Here is a 21,934-nt window from a genome sequence, read left to right on the forward strand (position 1 = left end):
TAAAAAGACAACTGTATTTGATTTACAATTAAGCTATACAAAAGGGAGAGGGGATGTCTTGGTAGAGCTGCCTCTGGCCCCCCCAGATCTGGGCTTGGCCTCTTGGACAGCCTGTTTGACAGGACCAAGACCAGGACCCTCATTCTGCTGGGTCCCCTCTGGCCACCTGGGCCTCTGACGTCTGACGTCCAGCTTGACCTTTGAGGTGGGGTCCTGGACCTGGAGTCCATGCCCGCGGGGCGGGCCAGGTGAGGTCAGGAAGGCATCGTACCACTTTTTCACTTTTCTCCTTCGGTTCCCGGAGGGGCAGACAGAAGGACACAGTCTGGGCACTAGGCCCCAGGGGCCACAGGCACTCTGACCCCAGCCAGAGAGGCCAAACCCAAAAATGTGAGGTGGCTGCTGGTGCTGGGGAGGGGGCTGAGGCCTGAACGCCCCCAGAGATCCAGCATGGCGCCAGAGGCCTAAGGCACGTTTGCGAATCGAGTTGAATCGCTCAGGAGACTTGAGTGGAGACAACACCGGATGCTGGTTCTGCAGGAGGGAGAGCTGGTGCTGGTGTATTGCTCAGGAGGAAGATGCTACTTGGCTACGAACATCGAGTTGGGTCCCCGCTCTGCCTGTGTTCAGATGCTGGAGGCTGGTCCTTGGCTGTAAGAGAGCAGAGCGGAGCCCTGCAGACTGGTCCGCGTGCCTTGGAAGCTCTCCCCAATGCCTGGCATCGCTCCGGGCACCGGGCCCCACGCACCTGCACCCTGCCACTGGGGTGGCGGAGGTGGGAGGTCAGAGGTCTGTGACCTTGTTCTCCAGCGCAGCCGCAATCTGCTGGAGGCGATAGGCCAGCTGCATCTTCTGGGCGGCGGGATCCCCCTCCAGGGCGTTGATGATCTGGGGGTGGGGTGGGGTCAGACCACAGGTCAGGTGAGGGGCTGCCCTAGCACTGCTGCCACCGCCCCTCTGCCCCGGGGTTGGGGGGGGGAGCAACCCCCTACCTCGTCGTAGTACTTCTGTGTGTACTGGTAGAGTTGATGCAGGGCAACGAGGGTGTTGAGAGAGTCTGTGTGTGCCTGCAGGGGAGGTGGCACTGAGGGAGCCTGTAGGCAGGAGGCCAACCCCAGGGGGGCTGCCAAGGGGCACACGGGCATGGGCACACACACACCATGACCCTCACAATGCCCAGCCCTAGATTTAAGGGACACTGGTATCCATGGATAGACAGGGCACCCCCTGCAGACAAGGCTGACTCCGAGCTGCTCATAACGTACGCCCCCCTGGACCTACCCTCCGCTCCTCCTCAGCCCCACTCAGCCTGGGGGGAAAGGGTGAGGTTCCCTCGCAGTCCCTTACCCGGGAAATCTCTGCCAAGTGTGTGTTCATGTCTTGGTCGCTGACCTGCACCATCTGTCTGATCCCCTTGTAGTAACTGTGGGGTGGGGGTAGAGGCTACTGGTCATACGAGGTGGGCCATGGAGCCTGAGTCCCATAGGCCCACCAGGGTCCTCCTCTCCCCCCGCCCCCCCCGTCACAGATCTGAGCCGTGCCCCGTGTCCCCCCACCCCACCCCACGGGGCGGGGAAGTGGAGGTAGGTGGCACTCACTCCTCCACCATCTTCTTGTAGGTGGAGATCTCCTTGGCGTAGAGCAGCTTGTTGCTTGGTGAGTCCTGTGGGGGTCAGGGCAAGTGACACAGAGGACGGGGGGGGGGGGGGGGGGGCGGTCAGTTCCCTGATCTCAGTTCCAAGGGAGCCAGGCTCATCCCCCTTCAGGATACCCAGAGTAAGGAGGGTGTGTGGGGTAGATGTGTCTGCCCAGCTGCAGATGTGACTGGCACTCATGATACTTTTTGTTTGTAAGAAAACTCATTTCCCAGGGGCCAGGTGGTTAATCACACACACTACAGTGAGCAAGGGCTAGAGTTCAAGCCCCTGGTTCCCACCTACAGGGGAAAAGCTTCCTGACTGGTGAAGCAGGGCTGCGTGTGTCTCTCTCCCTTTCCCCTCCCGATTTCTCTGTCTCTATCCAATAATAAATAATAAAAAAAAAATTTTTTTAAAGTCTGTGGAGAAAAAACTCACTTCCTTCGGAAAGTTGGTGGTGGCATACTTGGTAGAGCGCACATGCTATAATGTGCAAGGACCTGGGCTCAGGCCCCTGGTTTCCACCTGCAGGGGGGAAGCTTCACGAGTGGTGAAGCAGTGCTGCAGGTAGCTTTCTCTTTCCTTCTCTCTTTCTCTGTTAATTCACTGTCTTTATATTTATTGGATAGACAGCCAGATATCAAATGGGAAGGGGGAGACAGAGCGGGAGAGAGATAGAGAGACACCTATAGCCCTGCTTCACTATTCGCAAAGCTTTCCCCCTGCAGGTAGGGGCTGGGGGCTCAAACACAGGTCCTTGCACATTGTAACAAGTGTGCTCAACCAGGTGTGCCACCACCTGGCCCCTCTCTTTCTCCACCTGCCGGGGAAGGGGGGGGTCACTTCATGGGCGGTGAAGCGGGTCTGCAGGTGTCCATCTTTCTCTCCCCCTCTGTCTTCTTCTCCTCTCTCCATTTCTCTGTCCTATCTAACAACGACAACATCAATAACAACAATAACTATAACAACAATAAAAATAATAAGGGCAACAAAAAGGAAGTATTTTAAAAAAAATCTTAAGGGAGTCGGGCGGTAGCGCAGCGGGTTAAGTGCACGTGGCACAAAGTGCAAGGACCGATGTAAGGATCCCAGTTCGAGCCCCCAGCTCCCCACCTGCAGGGGAGTCACTTCATAGGCAGTAAGGCAGGTCTGCAGGTGTCTATCTTTCTCTCTCCCTCTCTTTCTTCTCCTCCTCTCTCCATTTCTCTCCTATCCAACAATGATGACATCATCAACAACAACAACAATACAACAACAATGAAAAACAACAAGGGCAAAAAAAAGGGAAAAAAAAATTTTTTTTTAAATCTTAAAAAAAAAATAGAGACAGCCAGAAATTGAGAGGTGATGCTGAGGAATTATACCTGGGGGCAGAGACTGCATCAGAATAATTCCTCAGCATCAGAGGGAAGGGAGTGATAGGGAGAGAGGGCGGAGGGAAGATAGCATAATGGTTATGCAAACAGACTCTCATGCCTGAGGCTTTGAAATTCCAAGTTCAATTCCCCGCACCACCATAAGCCAGAGTTGAACAGTGCTCTGGTGTGAAAATAAAATAATAATAATAAAAAACCCTCTCTTTCTCCCTCTTCCCTCTCAATTTCTCTTTTTAGCCAATAAATACATAAAAAATAACAGTATTAAGAAATCCCTTCTCTCTAAAGGGAGGGGCCTGTGGGAAGGACTGGAAGGCACAGGTGCTAGGCCCTCTCCTCTCCTCTCCTCAAGGTGGGCAGGTGGGTGAAGTCAGCCCCATAGTCTGTTACCCACCTCCATCCCAAACTCCAGCCCAAAGGTGCAAATCCATGCCCCCTCCTACCACGCTCCACCATCCCGGTGCACCCACCCTGCTCAGCTTGTGCTCTGTGCGTGTGCAGGCGTCCATGAATGTCTGTGCGATGACGGACAGGGAGGCGTCCACCACCTCGTGGACGTGCACATCAAAGATGAAGTGCGGGTTCTTGAGAATGTTCACCCAGAAGCGGAGCGGTAAACTGAGGCAGAGCGACAGGGAGTGAGAGACGGCTTTGCTGGGGGGGGGTGTATGTGAGGGGCAGGTGGCAGGACAGGGAGCCCCACCTGTTGGTCTTCCAGATATGGATGGTGTCCTCATCCTTGATGTCGTGCTTTTCTGCCTGCTCGTCCAGGAAGTCGAAAAAGTACTTGACAGCAGGTGGCACCGAGTGCCCGGGTGCCAGCACACTCTGGAAGAAGTTGTCCACAAACTGCTGCAGGGTGCCCTGTGGGTGCAAGACGGTCAGTTGGGGGGGGGGGCAGACCCGGTTGAGCGCACATGTTACTATGGACAAGGACCTGGGTTCAAGACTGTCTCCACTCAGAGGGGGAAGTTTCACAAGTGGAGCAGCAAGTGCTTGCAGGTGTCTGTCTGTCTGTCTCTCTCTCTCTCTCTCTCACTCTATCTCCCCCTCTCCTCTCAATTGATATCTGCCCTACCAAGTACAGAAGAGAAAAAAAAAATTTAAAAAGGAAAAAATGGTCACTGGGAGTGGTAGATTCCCACGCAGGGCACCAAGCCCCGGTGATAACCCCGGTGGCAAAAAAGAAAAAAAGACAAAGTGTGTCAGCTGGGAGGGGTCTTTGCTGCACAGGGGTTGGCGACTCAGTGAGGAGGGCTCAGCACCCCGCTGCCCACCTTGACGGAGAGCAGGCGGGTCAGGTAGATCTCTGTGATGGCCTTGGTGCGCTCTTTCTCCTTCACGCTGCCCCGCTTGGACTTGCCCTCATCCACCTCGTCCGTGGGCCGTACCAGGTGCCACACCCGGTTCTCCTCCTCCAGGAGGGCGTGGCCTGCGGGGCAGAGGGGAACTGGAGTCACAGGTCTCAGGGCCCTTTCTGTGCTGGGCAGCCCCCCTTGGCAGCTCCCCTGCAAACAACAGCACAGGCGCGCGTAAAGCACTCACGCTCCCCAGGCAGGTCCTGCTGGCTGTCCTCAGGCTGCTGCGAGACCCCCACTTTGGACAGGATGAGGGTGGCTCCATCCCGGACCTAGGGAAGCACAGCCATCAGGGTCGGCCCAGCTTCCCACCCCACACTTTCATTTTTCAAGCAGCAAAGGCTTATTATGGCTGAAGCGAAAGTACAGGTGTACTGCCAAAGTGAGAGTGAACGCCACAGACTGTGGGGCAGGCTGTCCCAGGGCAGGGCGGAAGGCGGCCCCGCACTCACGTTGTAGTGCATCAGGGTGTTGATGCGTTTCCAGCGGCCCTCCCGCTGAGAGGTCAGGTCCAGGTCTGACAGGATCTGGGCAGTGGACCCAGGACGCCACTCTGTGGGAGGACACAGCCTAGCTTCTGGACTTGGGCCGCAGACGGCTGGCCAAAATACTCCCTTCTCGCTGACCCCGTCCCACCTACCCTCCTGCCTCTCCCACGCCAGGGCGCTTCACAGGATGGGGCTGGGGGCCCTGCTCACCAAGAACCACACTGTCAGCCTTGGGCCAGCGGGAGCAAGGCTGCGTGCGGTACACCTGGTCAATGATCTTCTCCTTGACCTGGGAGATGGTGTCACAGTTGAGGACCTTGACAGGGATGGCATCCAGTCCCTCGTCCTGGACAATCACGTTCACTGTCTGACGGAGAGGAGGGGAGGGCACGGGGCAGTGAGAACAGGACTGCACACTCACTAGCCCACATAGGAAGCAGCCTCTGCCCCATATTGTGGGAGGACCGAGCCCCTCAACATTCAGGGCCACTATGGCAGATTATACAATGTCATGGAAACACATAAGCATATGCTACACACTGCGTCTCCCACATGCAGAGCTTAGTAGCAGACGTGTGTGTGCAGGGCCCTCCCCCACGTGTACGTGCGCCTTGCCTGTGCAAACATAGCAAGACAGGTGCCCAGGGAAAGCTAAAGACCCCAGCTCCAGGCCCTCCTTGAAGGCGGCTGCTCCCAGCACAGGGAATGGCTTTGGACACAAATCCGCCGGGGAGCAGCATTGACTTCAGCCCACACTGAGCATGCCCACCCCTCCCTGCAGCCCACCTAGTCCCGGGGAGCTCACCAGGGGTGCATATTCCACGTCGTCCCCCAGCAGCCCTGTGTCATTGAGGGTGTACTTGGCCTTCTTCTGCACAGCATCCACAGGCCCCTTTTCCACCTGGTGCTTGATGGCCTTGAACAGCTTATACAGTGGCTCACCGGCACTGTCCTGGAGTGGGAATGCAGGGAGGGTGAGGGGCTGGCCTTGTGGCCCTTGCCAGAGCAAAAGCAAATCCATCCCTGTCAGCCAGGGATCTGGAGCTGCTGGATGGCAGGGGAGATGGAGGTGGGGAGAGGTTCCAGCAGGGGAAGTCCTAGCACTGCCCTTGTTCCCCAGCCTTGTCCTAGGCCACAAGCAACCCACCTTGAGGTACTGGTACAGACAGATAGACATCCAGTTGGACAGCATTCTCTCCACCACTGTCTCAGACCTGGTAACACAAAGATTTGTAATACCACCTGTTAAAAAATATTTTATTTATTTATTTATTGGACAGAGAGAAATCAAGAGAGAAGTAGGGACAAGAGGCCTGAACCCAGATCCTTGCACACCGTAGAGACTGCTCGGGGGCCGTGTGGTGGCACACCCAGTTAAGCACACATAGTACTAAGTGCGAAGACCCGTGTAAGCATCCGGTTTGATCCCCCACCGCCCACATGCAGGGGGTTGCTTCACAGGCAGTGAAGCAGGTCTGCAGGTGTCTATCTTTTTCTCTCTCCGTCCTCTCAATATCTCTTTGTCCTAGCCAATAAAATAGAAAAAAAAAAAAAAAAGGAAAAATGGCTGCCAGGAGCAGGGAATTCGTAGTGTCAGCACCAAGCCCCAGCAATAACCCTAGAGTGCCGGGGGCCAGCCCCAGCAGGTTATAAGGGCATCCTGGAGGAGGAGGGGCGTCGGCGAAGAATGAATGAGAGACGAGTGAGTTGATGCTGAATCCAGCTCAAGCAGGCATCTCTGTCTAACCTAAGCAGAACTTTACTTTTAGAGTCTCATAAGGCTTAGATCATTCAAACAAAAACCACCAAGATATTGATTATTAAAACAAAAATCACCAAGGCTTTGATTATTGAAACAAAAATCACCAAGTAAGAACAGCACAGGTAGGGAACACCTCCTGCCCTAGAGATCACATCACTGTTTCCGTGTCTTTTGTTTTTCCTGTACCTGTGTGCTAGGCAAATGTCCTATTGATTAAGATGAATATTCTACCTTTTATGCCATTCTCTTGGCCCTGTGCATCAGAAGACAACGGTGTATAGAAAGTTCAAGCCTGGGAGTCGGGCTGCAGCACAGCGGGTTAAGCGCAGGTGGCGCAAAGCACAAGGACCGGCATAAGGATCCCGGTTCGAATCCCGGCTCCACACCTGCAGGGGAGTCGCTTCGCAGGCGGTGAAGCAGGTCTGCAGGTGTCTATCTTTCTCTCCCCCTCTCTGTCTTCCCCTCCTCTCTGCATTTCTCTCTCTCCTATCCAACAACGACAACAACAATAAAACAAGGGTAACAAAAGGGAATAAATAAATAAAATAAATATTTAAAAAAAAAAAAGAAAGTTCAAGCCTGTTATGTGTCTAGGGGCCTTAAACAAATCGAGCAGCCCATTTTTCACAAAATCTGTTCCATTGTTTGATCAAGGAGTTTTGTTTTATTTTGTTCCAAGTTAAACTCTCTAGCTAGAATCCATCTTCTGTGTGTGCTCACTGTGTGACCTAGGTTCTCGTGTACTATTCCTGCATAAGGAGGTGGGAGCATAGTGGTGGATGGTAGATTAAAAGGCCCATTGTATCTAGGCAGGTACCATAACTTTCCATTAATTATTTATGTAAGGTGGCCCCTCCACTGTGGGAACCACCAATCTTTCTCTATATTTTAGGGGGAATACTAAAGGAAGTGGTGTAGATAAAGGGGAAAACATTTCTTCCTATTGGGGCCTCCTGAAAAACTCTGCATTACTGATACTGCTTGTTCCATTATGTTCAACCTTACAGAGTGCAGTGCAGGTTTTGTCATTATTTTTGTCATTTGGTCAGGCTCTGAGCCTGGCCATAGGTAAATATTATTAAGACCACACAGAGCTGAATCATGGCAAAAGGCGAGATGGTTTCAGTTTGGCCTGGAGAGTCCAGCCGTGCTGAACTTCCTGCGAAGCTGGTACCGTGTCAAGCAGCTCGCATGGCGGTGCCTGCGCCACTAGAGGGGGAAATATATATATATCAGGAATGTCACCACTGGGGCTAGGTGGTGCACCTGGTTAAGCACTCACATTACAGTGCACAAGGACCCAGGTTCCCACCTGTAGGGGGAAAGCTTCATGAGTGGTGAAGCAGGGCTGCAGGGCTGTCTCTCCCTCTCTCTCTCCTCCTCTGTACCACCCCCTTCTCAATTTCTCTGTTCTATCAAATAAATAAAGTTAAAAAAAAAAAAAAGAAGAAAGACCACCCTCCTGGCTCTCGCCCTTGCCCTATGCACCTGCGCAGCATCAGTTTGGGGTTCTTGGCCACCACGTACTGCTCCATCAGCTCGAGAAAGAGCGTGCGCATGATGTCGGTGTAGTACTCCAGCTTCCCGTGCAGCGCCACCGTCAGCAGAGATGCGAAGTAGACCTTGGCGCGGGCCGAGAACTCTCGCTGGTTCTCCAGGGTGTGGATGAACTGCGGAGTAGGTGGGGGAGCCAGGTCACGCCTCAGCCCCTTTGGGGACCTACTCCCCCGGCCTTCCTGGCCCCCCAACCCCCACTCACATTGATGAGGAAGGACTTGCTGTTGAGCAGGTTGGAGAACTGGTACAGGGCTTGCTCCATGGTGGGCCGCCGGGACTCGGGGATGTCCAGCTTGCCCGTAATCATCACGTCCTTGTCCCCGTCCTTGGAGGGCAGGAAGAATACCCGGTCGGTGTAGGTCTTATAGTCCAGCACCGGGATGCCCGCCTCGTGCACGTCGCTGGTCTGGTCCTCCATCTCAATCATCAGGTCTGGGGGGAGGCCGGGGTCAGGCAGCCCGTTTCTGTACCTCCAGGCTTGTGATCCCCTCAAGGTACCTCCCCCACCCCCGGGGTCATGGCCGTGAGCCAGTACCTGTGAATTCCTTCTTGCAGCGGTCCCTTACACTCTCCTCCAAGCCCTCCAGCTGGGATTTGATCTTCTCGTACTCCCGCTCCGCCTGCTGGCTCTTTCTCCTGGGGACACGGGAAGGTTACCGGGGCCTGGCACGGGGCAGGTCCAGGTGGTAGCTGAGGGCCTGTTTTGCACTGGGCAGTGGCAGGTGCCGAGGCTGCTCACCAGTAGCAGTAGATGGACACGGCAATGACCAGCACCATGGGCACAATGACCAGAGGCAGGATGAGGCCTAGGGGCATGTCACCCGGTCGTGTGTCGTACTCAACGCGGCCCAGCACCCACTCCCGGGAGCCGAACTTGACCTGTGTGGAGGGGCGGGCTCATCAGGGATCATAGCCAACAAGCTTGCCTGGTCCCAGCCCCTCCTCTACCTTGTCCCAGGTCTGCCCACACCCACGATGAACTCGGGTAGGTTGTGTGTTGTGTCCCGCTTCTGACGCCGCTTGGGAGGTGGCTGCACTTCTGGGGGCTCACAGTACAGGTCGGTCTCTGTCAGGGTCTTCATGGCACATTGCTCAGCACCCACGAAGGCCTCGGCCTCTTGCAATGTCATGGCCTTGTTCAGATTGGTGCCCTGGGGGATGTGTGGGTGTCACAGTGACTGGGAGGGGTCAGGGACACCTGCCCAGCATCCTCCCGCCACGTACCCTTGGGTCAGACCCAGAGCCTGGTCAGTCCTTACCCGGGCGTGGATGAGCTTGTTGACCTGCTTCTTGACACCCCCGGTGAAATTCTCGAAGGTGGGGTCGGCCACATACTCGAAGGCGCCAGCCTCGGTGCGGAGCAGGGCACGGTGCCCGTCCATTTGGATGAGCACCGTGAGGTTGTAGGCCTCGGGCTCCTCGGGGACGGCTGGGGACAGGAACGACACCTTGGAGTCGTTGTAGCGCTGGTAGTTGGTCCCTACCACCTGTGGGTGGAGACCAGGCAGTCAGACGCCCTGGCGAAGTCCCCTACCCGCCCTCACTCCCCCCATCGGACCACACAACTGACCGTGGTGGCCTGCAGGGGTCCTGACTCCCGGCGTTGCTGCCAGGACTGCAAGGGCTCAGCGATGACCACCATGGAGAAGTTCTGAATCAGGCTGAAGCCCTGCCCCGTGACATTGATGCTCCGGCCTCCACTGTGGGTGGGAGGGAGGTGCCTGAGTGCGCAAGCTGGGTGAGGTAGGCTGTGCGACCACCACCACCACCACCACCACCACCACCACCCCCCCCCCCCCCCCCGCCAGCTCTGGCCCCGTGATGGACTCAAGGCAGGCAGAACTTAGACCCCTCCCACTCCTGTGGCCTCCCAGTGAAGGGTGGGGTGGGGCACACCCTTCTTGTGGTTTATTGCTAGTTTCAGTTTCTACCAGAGCCCTGGTAGCACTGGGGATTGAACCTGGGACCTCAGAGCCTCGGGCAGGGAGTCTTTTTGCAGAACCATTAATCTGTCTCCCCAGGCCCACTCTTTTGACTTTCTAGGAACTGATCTGGGGGTGCTCACAGTTTTCCTCCTGTCACCAGGCAAGTCCTATACCCTCAACAGATAGGGAGGCAGAGGGAAGGTCGCTGACTGGGTGGGGCAGCGGGCAGGTGGGGGGCGCTGGGCAGGGAGCAAGAGGTCAGTCACACCTGACGAAGCTCCGCATGGGCTCGAAGGCCTGCAGCACAGGATTCTCGCGGTAGGTGAAGACGACATCATTGCTGGACACCGTGGAGCCCCCGTAGCAGATCTCCAAGGGCAGCTCCTCAACAGAGGTGTGGGGGCCAGTGACGCACTGCAGCTGCTCTCCAAACTGTGTCCTGGGGGTGGGGTGGGGCGGGGCAGGGCGTTGCTGTCAGCATCACCTTACCCTGGGACCACTCCCCAGTTCTGGGTCAGTGGGTCAGGCTGGTTTTGCAGCCTCCCTCCAGAGCACACCCACTGCCCCCTTGCCCCCACCGGGACCAGGGCAGACCAGAGACACCCCCTCCCTCCGTGCCAGGGGAGACACGCACACGTTACAAGGGACGCCAGCGATGGTCACCCGCACGTCTTCCTCAGAGCCTGTGTCCAGGTGGATGCCATTGATGGTCAGCACGGTGCCACCTGCCAGCGGCCCCTGCTTGGGCTCCACGCTTGTGGGCTGGGGCTCCTGGAGGAGGGTGGGGTTTGGGGGTCAGGTTTTTTTTGGGGGGCCCCCTCCAAGATCTTGTCAGAAGGTGGCAGAGGGACTGTTCCCACTTGGATCCATCCCAACCTGGCTACACGGGGCTGATGCTTACTTGGTACGTGAACTGGACATGGGGCGGAGAATGGCCAAGCTTCCCATTGACATCCACCTCAATGCCCCCGGTGAGGGACGTCTCCGCCGCCTCGATGACACACACAATCCTGGAGGTTTCAAGCAGAGAAGACATTCCTAAGCCTCCCTGGACCTGCCACATTGGCAGATCCCTGAGTATGTGGGTCTCCTGGCCCCCTCGGGGTGCAAATTGTGGGCTCTCCACTCACCGAGTGGAGACGGAGTACTGCTCTGGTTTAAAGACACAGTTCTGGCCTGCCACGGTGACACTCTTGACGTCCTCTGCTCTGACTCCCAGATTGGAGCCAAGGATGGTGAGGCGGATGTCCCCGCCCAGCGGGCCCGTCTCAGGCTGAATCTGCAATAGCGGAGCCCAGCTGACCCGCAGGGTTGGTGATCACGGTCGGGGGGAGACTTAGGGGCAGCTGGGATTAAGCTGCCACCCCCTGTAGCCCAGAGGGCAGGGGCACTTCTGGGAGGCTCACCCTGGTGATGACAGGAGGCGGGCACTCGGACGTGGTGTTGCTGCACAGGGCCTCGTACACGCACCCGGTCTGACTGCCACACCACACGCACTTGTAGGCAGGGTCGGCGGCCAGGCACAGGCTGCAGTCGCTGCGGCCGAAGGAGCAGTTGTAGAGTGTGACTGCAGAGAGAGCTCTGTCAGCAGGGCTGTCCACCTCTTCCCTCAACCCCGCAGCTGCCCGCCCCCACCCCCACACACTGACTGGACCACTGGCACTGCCTGCTCCCCATGCCACACCTTGGAGCTTGCTGTCAATGTTCTTGCCAAAGGATTTGACGTACAGATGCAGTGGCAGCGTCTCATTGGCATCATGGGACAGCTGGGGAGTGGGGGACACACACAGCAACAGGTTATATTCCTTGCTCCTGCCCAAATACCCAGGAGGGGACCACCATGCCCGGGAGCCCCTCAGAGCCAAGGTGCTTGGAAGCTGGAGCCTCAGATGTGCAGATGGTTGATTTTACTCTGCAGAGGTGGAGGGGGGGACTGCAGATACCTCGAGGTCACCCGTGACTTCCTCAGGAGGCAACTTCCCCCTCAACCTACAGAGGTGACTGTTCCCCAGGGCTTAGTAACCCAGGCTGCCCTCCCCAGGAGTCACACCTTTGGAGTCTGGAAAGAGAAGGTGCCCGTCTCTCTCATGGTCACTTGCTCCTCAAACTTGAGCAAATCACTGCCCACGTGCAGGGAGGAGACCTGTAAGACAGTCTGGTCAGAACACCCTGGACAGACCAGCCCGAGCCCCAGGACTGGCAGTGCTGGGGCCTCTCCTGTCCCATACCCCCGAGGTCAGATTTAGCACTGCCATCCCAGCTGGGCCCACAGCCACCAGTCCACCCACAGTCCAGCGCCTGAGCACGTTCCTCAGTGGCCTGCCAGTTGCCGGGTCTCATAATCCTGTGACTTGCAGCCTTCTCCTCTCTTCGTTTCCCAAAGCCTGCAGCTATGCTGGCTGGCCCCCTTGTGTGCTAGGCCCTAGATGGGTCATGGTTCTAATTTAGGTTTTGCAGGATTCCCTCCCCCCCCCCCCTTTAAATAGGGCACTGCTCAGCTCTAGCTTATGGTGGTACTGGGGATTGAACCTGGGACCCATGGTTATGAAAGTCTTTTTGTATAACAAGTATGCTATCTCCCTGACCCATAAAACTTTTAAAAACATATTTTTAAGCTTTTAAAAAATATTTATTTATTCCTTTTTGCTGCCCTTGTTGTTTTATTGCTGTAGTTATGATTGATGTCGTTGTTGTTCGATAGGACAGAGAGAAATGGAGAGAGGAGGGGAAGACAGAGAGGGGGAGAGAAAGACAGACACCTACAGACCTGCTTCACTGCTAGTGAAGTGACTCCCCTGCAGGTGGGCAGCTGTGGGCTTGAACCGGGATCCTTACTTCGGTCCTTGCACTTTGTGCCACCTGCACTTAACCCATTGCACTACCATCCAACTCCCCGAAATATATATTTTTAAAATATTTTTTTAACTTTTAAAATATTTATTTATTCCCTAGGGGAGTTGGGCGGCAGCGCACTGGGTTAAGCGCACGTGGCGCAAAGCGCAAGGACTGGCGTAAGGATCCCGGTTCGAGCCCCCAGCTCCCCACCTGCAGGGGAGTAGCTTCACAGGCGGTGAAGCAGTCTGCAGGTGTCTGTCTTTCTCTCCCCCTCTCTGTCTTCTCCTCCTCTCTGCATTTCTCTCTGTCCTATCCAACAACGGCGACATCAATAATAACTACAACAATAAAACAACAAGGGCAACAAAAGGGAATAAAATCAATATATTGATTTATTTTATTCCCTTTTGTTGCCCTTGTTGTTTTATTGTTCTAGTTATTGCTGTTGTTGTTGGATAGGACAGAGAGAAATGGAGAGGAGGGGAAGACAGAGAGGAGGGAGAGAAAGACAGACACCTGCAGACCTGCTTCACCGTCTGTGAAGGGACTCCCTTGCAGGTGGGGAGCCAGAGGCTTGAACTGGGATTCTTACACTGGTCATTGAGCTTTGTGCCACCTGTGCTTAACCTGCTGCACTACTGCCTGATTCCCTTAAAAATATTTTCTTTTATTTTAATAATAATATATAGATATAGATACACACACACATTTTGCCTCCAGGGTTATTGCTGGGGCTCAGAGCCTGCATTACGAATTTACTGCTCCTGGAGGCTATTTTCTTTTTTTCTTTTACATACTTATTTATTTCCTTTTGTTGCCCTTGTTGTTTTATTATTGTTGTTACTGATGTCATCGTTGTTGGATAGGACAGAGAGATAGAGAGAGGAGGGCAAGACAGAGAGGGGAGAGAAAGATAAGACACCTGCAGACCTGCTTCACCACTTGTGAAGCGACTCCCCTGTAAGTGGGGAGCCAGGGGCTTGAACCGGAATCCTTTCACTGGTCCCTGTGCTTTGTGCCACCTGCACATAATCCGCTGCGCTACTGCCTGACTCCCGGCTATTTTCTGTTGTTGCCCTTGTCATTGATCATTGTTCATTGTTGTTGTTATTATTGTTACTGCTATCATTGTTGTTGAACAGGATAGAGAAAAACTGAGAGGAGGGGAAGACAGAGAGAGGGAGAAAAAGACACCTGAAGACCCGCTTTACTACCTGTGAGGTGACCCCCCCTGCAGGTGGGGAGCTGGGGGCTCAAACCAGGATCCTTATGCCAGCCCTTGTATTTACACCATGTGCGCTTAACATACTGTGCCCAGCCCCCGTATACATATATTTTAATAAAACATACAGACCAGAGCAATGCTCATTGATTCTGGGACTTTGGAGCCTCAGGCATAGAAGTCTTTTTGCAGAAGCACTATGCTGTCTCCCCAGCCCGCAGAACAAACTCAACAGAGACTCAAGCAGCTGCCCTGCTCTCAGCCCTACCTTAACTGTGTCCAGGTTCTGGCCCTGGAAGGTCACCTCTGTTTCGTGGTTCATGGGGATGACGAGAGGCTTGGGGTCCAGGAACTGGGGGCAGTTGTCCTCCTAGAGAATAAAGCTGGTCAGCTGCTGCCTGGCTGTGGCTGAGCAGCCGGTGGCCCCCCACCGTACACTACGAGGACCCCCTCACCATGTGGGCTGGGATGATGCCCTCTTCAGGGTTGGGTGAGGCCTCCCGACACTCATGGTAGCGCAGGTCCCACTGACAAGTCCAACGGTTGCTGGCACAGGAGATGCACCTGAGGGAAGTGGGAGTGAAGGACTTGGGGTGGGGGTGGGGGTCTTGGCAGAGCATGATGGGGGCGTGGGGCAGGCAGGGACACTCACGGCAAGTTCTCCACTAGGCTCATGGCTTCTCTGCAGTCATAGAAGGGGTACAGGTGGGAGGTGAGGAAGACGTTGTCACGTCTGAACAGCAGCTGGATGTTCACAGCCACGTGGTCTGCAGGCAGCCAGTGGGGACAGTGTCAGGTGGGGACCGCAGAATGCAGGGAAAAGCATGCACACTGGGGCAAGAGGACAGGAAGGCCTGGAACTGGGCCCCCCATTCCCAACTCCCGCTATAGCTCCCCGAGACCCAGGGAGCATGAAGGAAACATGCAGACCCTGGTCTCTGTGTGGGGATGGCAGGGCCCTACCCACTTGCCCTGGCTCAGGTCCCTGCACAGCCATCAGATCTGGGCTCAGGTGTCTGCTCCCTGGGCAGGGCTCACATTGCTCCCTGGGCTCTGTGCTGTCGGGCCCTCTCTCTTGTCCCTGCAGGCATCAAGGGCTTTGGTGTCTGGGGCCCAGTGCCCTGCCAGCTCCCTGACGTCACTGTGGGCCCCCTTCACCAACGAATTGTCCTCTACTGCCCTGAACACTCAGGACAGGAGGTGTGCCTACCCAGCCCACATCCACCTGCCACTGGGGGCCGCCCCAATCTCCAGCTGGCCAGGATGAGACGCAGGCAGTTGGGTGCGTGTGTGTGCGTGCGACTGTGCGTCTGTTGCAAAAATGATGGAGCCCAGAGCTTGCTCCCAGGTGCTGAGTACAAGTGACAAAAGAGTAAGAAGGAAGGAATCATATGGGTCACTCTCAACATGGCCTTAGGAAAGGGTGGGGCCTCTGCTCTAGCATGTGCTGTCTGTACTTGCCCTCACCTGGGTGGAGTCCCATGCGGGGCCCATGGAAGACAGCGTGTGTCTTTCTGTGTGTGTGTGTGTGTGTGTGTGTGTGTGTGTGTGTGTGTGTGTGTGTGTGTGTGTGTGAGAGAGAGAGAGAGAGAGAGAGAGAGAGAGAGCGGGCCACCCACGCTGAGGACAGGGCTCACCCTGGCCAGGCGGGGTGCCCGGAATGCTACTCGGGGAGTTGCAGATGATGGCATTTCCCTCCACGCGGGCAGAGTGTGACGGCGAGTCACCAAAATGGCACAGCAGCTCGTCGTCCTCGTTCAGGGCAGGGAGGGGACTGATGGTCAACAGCACCTGGGGAGGGACCAGGCAGCTCACACAAGATCTGTCCAAGTCAGGGGTGTGGGGCCAGACATGCTTTGCCCAGACCCTGCCAACACCACTGCATCCTTGGCCTCCTCTCCTGGCTCTTCCTCAAATGGACAGCTGGCTCCCTGGACATTTTCTAGAACCTGATTCCCTCTCATCTAAAGTCGACCCCTTGGGGCTTGCTCTGGCGACGCCTGGGATAATGTCAGCCCCGCTCTGCCCTGGCCCCTGCACTTACCTCTCCCTGGGCTCGCCGGCTCATGTTCTGTGGCTGAGCCCCGGTGATGGTCACACAGGACTCATCACGGCTCCACAGCCAGTGACCTGACTCCTCCGCACGTGGACACTGGGCCCTCCTGGTGCATCTGTGTAGGAAGGGCAGGGCAGGGTGACGGGTCAGCCCTGGCAACTGCCAGCCCCACCCCACCACCAGAACCCATGGTAGGGCCCATGGCCCTGGCACTCACCGTCCCTCAACAACGCACCAGCCACAGTATGGGTCCTGTGAGCTGCGGCACTGAGCACAGGTTAGGTAGCTCTCACACTCCTGCACTGGTAGCTGGAACACCTGGGGGTCACAGCCACAACCTGTGTCACTGACCCACCACCTCCCTTGGATCCAGGCTTCCTGGGGACCACATGCTTGTCCCTTCATTCAGCCGATGTTTAGCTCTGGCTTAAGGTGGTGTGGGGGATTGAACATGAGACTTTTGAGCCACAAGCATGAGAGTCTGTTTGCATAGCCATTATGCTATCTATCCTCTGCCCCAGTCTTTCCTTTTCTTTTTGCCACCAGGGTTGTCGCTAGGGCTCGGTGCCTGCATGATTCTACTGTCCCAGGGGCCTTTTCCCTTTCTTCTAAGTATAGGGTGAAAGACAGAGATGAAGAGAGAGAAAGAGGGAGAGAAAGATATCCTCAACTTCTCACCCCTCCCCCAGACTCCCCAGGCACTCTCGTGTAGTGGCAAGGGCCCAAACTTGGGTCCAAGTACATACAGAAGTATGTGAGCCATCTTCAAGCCCCTCCACCTTCATTTTTGAGTCTTAAAAGCCTCAAATGTCAGTGAAGGCTTGATGACAAGGGCTCTAGGCAAGCAGCTGCCCACCAGGCCCCATGTGGTCCTGCCCGGGATCTGAAGCACGGGTCCCACAGACCCACTGGGTGCCAGCCCATACTCTCTGTCCCTGCCTCCTGTGGGAGGTGTCTGGATTCCTGGTTGCCCTCAGGGCTGGCTTGAGGGTTTTTTTTTTTTTTTTTAATATTTATTCTCTTTTGTTGCCCTTGTTGTTTTATTGTTGTAGTTACTGTTGTTGTTGATGTCGTCGTTGTTGGATAGGACAGAGAGAAATGGAGAGAGGAGGGGAAGACAGAGAGGGGGAAAGAAAGACAGACATCTGCAGACCTGCTTCACCGTTTGTGAAGCGACTCCCCCTGCAGGTGGGGAGCCTGGGGCTCGAACCGGGATCCTTACACCTATCCTTGCGCTTTGCACCATGTGCGCTTAACCCGCTGCGCTACCGCCCGACTCCCTTGAGGGGCTTTTGTATCAGCGGCACCATAAGCTGGGGAGCCTGGTCCATGTCTCTGGCCATTGCTGCTGGGCCCCTGGCTGCCATGGACACCTCCAGGGGAGGCATACTCAGTGCGCTCGCTCATCTGTGTCTCCCACCAGAACGGGACCAAAGGGCAGGGGGGATAGCATAATGGTTCTGCAGGACTCGTGTGCTTGAGGCGCCAAGGGCCCCGGTTCAGTTTCCAGCACCACCATAAGCCGGAGCTGAGTAGTGCTCTGGTACTTCTGTGTCTTTCTTTCTGTATCTCTCATTAAAATAAAATACTGGAAAAAATTTTTAAAAGAATGGGATCAAGGAAACAGCTAGCGACATGGAAAGTACAAGAGGGACACACAGAGATGTGCCAGGAACTCAAGAAAGAGGGTGGCCTCCCTGCCCTCACGATGGCCTGGACCCCTCTTTCTGTCACTGTAACCCTCACCGAGGCCGGACTACCTTATCCTGGGTCATGGCGTACAGACTGTTCCCATCTGCAGACAGCACTAGGTCCTGCTTGATTTTCTTATTGATCTCCACAAGGATAGAGCCGTACTCCGAGGAGCTGCCATTTTGGGTGAGGTACACCTGCAGGTGGTGCAGGGCAGGCAGGTGAAGGGAGGCAGGGGGCTGACACACAGACATTCCCTCCAGGAGCCACTGCCCCATCTCACCTTGAGGACCCGGCCATCTGAGGTGCCCAGAAAGGCAATGGTGTGGTTGTTCTCAGCGGCCACCGTCACGGCCGTCAGGTTCAGGCCCCCACGCTGCAGCACTGCCGTGGCTGTGAGTCCATCTCTGCTTCCCAGTGGGTAGGGCAGGTGTTCTGAACCACATGGGAAGCTTTCACTGGCACCCTGCAAACCAGGGCATCATCAGTGGTGGGCCCAGACCCCTACCGTGGAGCTCCCAGCACTTGTGATCCCCACACACCTCCCTGAGAACAAGCACACTGCGTGGACAGGGACCCTGCCTTGTGCCCCCCATCCCAGCAAGCATGGGAGGGACACCAGGGGAAGCGAGCAGTGTTGAAGCCAGGGAGGAGCAGTGCTCACATGTGTACAAGCACTTACATCCATACAGCCTTGGGGCCCTCACAGGAAGGTGGAACCCCCCCCCGCTACAGGCCCACAGAGACCCATGTGACCTAAGCTTATGGGAGGCATGAGAGTCACCCACCGGCATGTGGCCCCCGCACTGGATCTCGCCGTGGAAGGGCTTGTAGAAGGTGTCCTGCGTGGCTTTGTAGCAGGCGTCGCGGTTAGCCTGCATCTTCTGATTGACTTCCTCCAGGGGGAACAAGCAGAGGCCGGCTCTGGGCCCAGCGCCGCCCCGACCCTCCCTGCTGAAGACGGCATAGAGCACCGGGCCGGTGCCCACCAAGGCCACAGAAGCCGCCAAGCAGGTGCTGAAGGTGGGGGCCAGAGCTTCACTGGGGTCCAGGCACTGCAGGTCCATCTCCAGGTAGGAGTAGTAGAAGGGGTCATGCTTGCACATGCGCGCCAGCAGCGTGCGGTTGCGGGATGGGTGCTTGTCCTGCTGGTTGAAGACGAAGAAGACGTAGATGCCGTCCTCGAAGGCAGTCACAAACTGCTGCGTGTTGGTGGACAGGTAGCCGGCCTTGTAGGTGGCGTGGTCCGTGTAGGCCTCGAAGGCGTCCCGGCCGTCCACTCGGTCCAGCAGGCGGGTGCTCACGATGACGCCGTTGTCGTGTGGCCCGTTGCCCTTGCCCACGAACAGCACGCGCTCGCCAGGAACCGTCTCGCTCACCAGCCCCACGGTGGCCACGCTCTTGTCATTGCTGGCCACAAAGGACTTCTCGCCGCCGCTGTCCTCGTAGAAGAGCCGAGTGGAGATGTTGCTCATGGCGCGCAGGGCACAGATGCCCTTGAAGAGGCTGCCACACTCCACCAGGCGCTTCCGTGGGGCATCGAGCAGGAGGAGCTGATTGACGTTGTCAGTCATCATGGCCTCATGGCACTGGCTGGGCTCGATAGGGGGCGTACATTTCTTGTTGTCCAGGGCGGGGCCAGTGCCGGCCTTCTGCTCCAGCTGCAGGTTGGCATTCAGCTGGTAGAGCGCGTTCACCACACCGAGGTACACCACGCCCGTCTCTCTGTCCACCACAAGGTGGTTCAGCTCCGTCTCACTTTGAAAGAAGTTCAGCTTGTGGTGCCGCAGGGCCGCACCTGTGCCCAGCAGGCCCAGCAGGGCCAGGGCCCAGAGCTGCAATGCCATCGCCTCCAGGCCCCTGTGGGAAGGCAGAAAGGAGGGTCAGGGAGCCCCAGCTTGGAGGAGAGGCAGGAAGCTCCCTCTCTAGGTGCATCTGCAGAGCTCTTGCACTCCAGCTCCCATTCTGAGTGATCAGAAGTCAGATGAGACCACAACAACGTTAAACAACAGGGGCAACAAAAGGGAAAATTAAAAAAAGAAAAAAAAAAAAAAAAAAAAAGAAGCCAGACAAGGAAGGTCATGACTGCCCAGTGAGCATCACTGTCTGAGAATGCTCAGTTTCAGGGCAGGGTGGTGGTGCATCTGGTTGAGCGCACACATCATTTACAAGAACCCGGGTTCAGGAGCCGGGTGGTGGCGCAGTGGGTTAAGCGCATGTGGCATGAAGTGCAAGGATCGGCATCAGGATCCCGGTTCGAGCCGACCAGCTCCCCACCTGCAGGGGGTTCACTTCATGGGCGGTGAAGCAGATCTGCAGGTGTGTATCTTTCTCTCCCCCTCCCTGTCTTCCCCATGTCTCTCTGTCCTATCCAACAACAACAGCAATAATAACAACAACGGTGATAGGCAACAAAAAAGGGGGAAAAAAATTTAAAAGATGATGTTTAAAAAAAAAAAAAAGAACCTGGGTTCAAGCCTTAGGTTCCCACTTGCCAGGGGGAAGCTTCAGGGGTAGGAAGCAGTGCTACAGGTTGTCTCTCTCCCCCTCTTTTTCTTTCTTTCTTCCTTCCTTCCTTCCTTTCTTTTTTTAAAATATTTATTTATTCCCTTTTGTTGCCTTTGTTGTTTTATTGTTTATTTATTATTGTTGCTCTTATTGATGTTGTTGTTTTTGGATAGGACAGAGAGAAATGGAGAGAGGCGGGGAAGACAGGGGGGAGAGAAAGACAGACACCTGCAGACCTGCTTCACCACCTGTGAAGCGACTCCCCTGCAGGTGGGGAGCCAGGGCCTCGAACCGGGATCCTTCCACTGGTCCTTGCGCTTGGCACCACGTGCGCTTAACCCGCTGTGCTACCGCCCGACTCCCTCTCTCCCCCTTTCTCCCCTAAATTTTATAAGATAGGACAGAGAGAAATTCAAAGAGGAAGGGGAGATTTAGAGAGAAGAAAGATGCATACCTGCAGACCTGCTTTACTGCTCATGAAGCGTCCCCTCTCCTATGCAGGTGGGGAGCAGGGGCTTGAACCTGTGTCCTTGTACTTGGTAATATGTGTGCCTAACTAGGTGTGCCACCACCTAGTCCCCTTCCTTTTCCTTTCCTTTTCTTTCGTTCTTTTTCTTATTGCTATCAAAGCTATCACTGGGACTCAGTGCTGTCACTATAAATCTACTTCCCCCAGTGTCCGTTTTTCCTCCCCCCCCCCCCATTTTATTTGATAGGACATAGAGAAGTTGAGAGGGGAAGGGGAAATAAGAGAGTGATAAAGACAAGACACCGGCAGACCTGCTTTACCACTTGTGAAGCATCACCCCCCCACCCACGATGGGGAGCAGGAGCTCGAACCCATGTCCTCGCACAATGCAATAACAATGCTTAACTAAGCGAGCCACTGCCCAGCCCCTTCTTTTTCTTTTTCTTTTCTTTTTTATTTAAGAAAGGAGACATTAACAAAACCACAGAGTAAGAGGGGTACAGTTCCACACAATTCCCACCACCCAATCTCCATATCCCCTCCCCTTCTCTATCCCTCTGGGAGCATGGATCCAGGGTCGTTGTGGGTTGAGCCCCTTCTTTTTCTAGCTCCCTTTCCTTCTCAATTTCTCTGTTCTATCAAATGAATATCAATAATAATAAAGACTGCTGTTATCTCTCTGTTTATCATCTAATCTATCTGCTCCTTTTGTTTATTTTAATTTTTTTAAATATTTATTTCCCCTTTTGTTGCCCTTGTTGTTTTTTCATTATTGTTGTAGTTATTAGTTGTTGTTACTGGTATCGTCATTGTTGGCTAGGACAGAGAGAAATGGAGAGAGGAGGGGAAGACAGAGAGGGGGAGAGAAAGACAGACACCTGCAGACCTGCTTCACCAGCTGTGAAGTGACTCTCCTGCAGGTGGGGAGCCAGAGCCTTGAACCAGGATCCTTAAGTCAGTCCTTGTGCTTTGCACCATGTGCACTACTACCCAACTCCCCTATCTGCTCCTTTCATATCTAATATAAAAGCTCCAAGGGGAGTCGGGCG

At 55.3% G+C, this 21,934-nt stretch overlaps 1 protein-coding gene across 7 annotated transcripts in view; it reads right to left on the reverse strand.

The window, feature by feature from the left end:
- Nucleotides 1–21,934, reverse strand: part of PLXNB2 (plexin B2) — a 42,981-nt gene continuing 21,047 nt past the window's right edge. For 4 of the 7 annotated variants that reach the window (XM_060188837.1, XM_060188834.1, XM_060188835.1 and 1 more), the window contains 35 exons: nt 18,697–19,768; nt 18,192–18,374; nt 17,977–18,105; nt 16,434–16,534; nt 16,205–16,331; nt 15,798–15,951; nt 14,813–14,927; nt 14,616–14,724; nt 14,429–14,530; nt 12,154–12,246; nt 11,788–11,869; nt 11,510–11,670; nt 11,234–11,382; nt 11,005–11,113; nt 10,738–10,874; nt 10,372–10,542; nt 9,749–9,878; nt 9,438–9,665; nt 9,153–9,329; nt 8,918–9,057; nt 8,714–8,814; nt 8,381–8,610; nt 8,110–8,291; nt 6,007–6,073; nt 5,665–5,811; nt 5,070–5,226; nt 4,824–4,924; nt 4,559–4,643; nt 4,291–4,445; nt 3,717–3,877; nt 3,484–3,631; nt 1,599–1,663; nt 1,348–1,423; nt 993–1,067; nt 1–888 (listed from right to left, as the gene is read on the reverse strand). In XM_060188837.1, the coding sequence (XP_060044820.1) occupies nt 784–888; nt 993–1,067; nt 1,348–1,423; nt 1,599–1,663; nt 3,484–3,631; nt 3,717–3,877; nt 4,291–4,445; nt 4,559–4,643; nt 4,824–4,924; nt 5,070–5,226; nt 5,665–5,811; nt 6,007–6,073; nt 8,110–8,291; nt 8,381–8,610; nt 8,714–8,814; nt 8,918–9,057; nt 9,153–9,329; nt 9,438–9,665; nt 9,749–9,878; nt 10,372–10,542; nt 10,738–10,874; nt 11,005–11,113; nt 11,234–11,382; nt 11,510–11,670; nt 11,788–11,869; nt 12,154–12,246; nt 14,429–14,530; nt 14,616–14,724; nt 14,813–14,927; nt 15,798–15,951; nt 16,205–16,331; nt 16,434–16,534; nt 17,977–18,105; nt 18,192–18,374; nt 18,697–19,755 (5,511 nt within the window). In that variant the 5' untranslated portion in view covers nt 19,756–19,768 and the 3' untranslated portion in view covers nt 1–783. The remainder of the gene's footprint in view (nt 889–992; nt 1,068–1,347; nt 1,424–1,598; nt 1,664–3,483; nt 3,632–3,716; nt 3,878–4,290; nt 4,446–4,558; nt 4,644–4,823; nt 4,925–5,069; nt 5,227–5,664; nt 5,812–6,006; nt 6,074–8,109; nt 8,292–8,380; nt 8,611–8,713; nt 8,815–8,917; nt 9,058–9,152; nt 9,330–9,437; nt 9,666–9,748; nt 9,879–10,371; nt 10,543–10,737; nt 10,875–11,004; nt 11,114–11,233; nt 11,383–11,509; nt 11,671–11,787; nt 11,870–12,153; nt 12,247–14,428; nt 14,531–14,615; nt 14,725–14,812; nt 14,928–15,797; nt 15,952–16,204; nt 16,332–16,433; nt 16,535–17,976; nt 18,106–18,191; nt 18,375–18,696; nt 19,769–21,934) is intronic. The other 3 variants (XM_060188838.1, XM_060188833.1, XM_060188839.1) reach the window with 3 other exon arrangements.

This window comes from Erinaceus europaeus, chromosome 4 (genome assembly GCF_950295315.1).
Source record: "Erinaceus europaeus chromosome 4, mEriEur2.1, whole genome shotgun sequence".
NCBI classification, from domain to species: Eukaryota; Metazoa; Chordata; class Mammalia; order Eulipotyphla; family Erinaceidae; genus Erinaceus; species Erinaceus europaeus.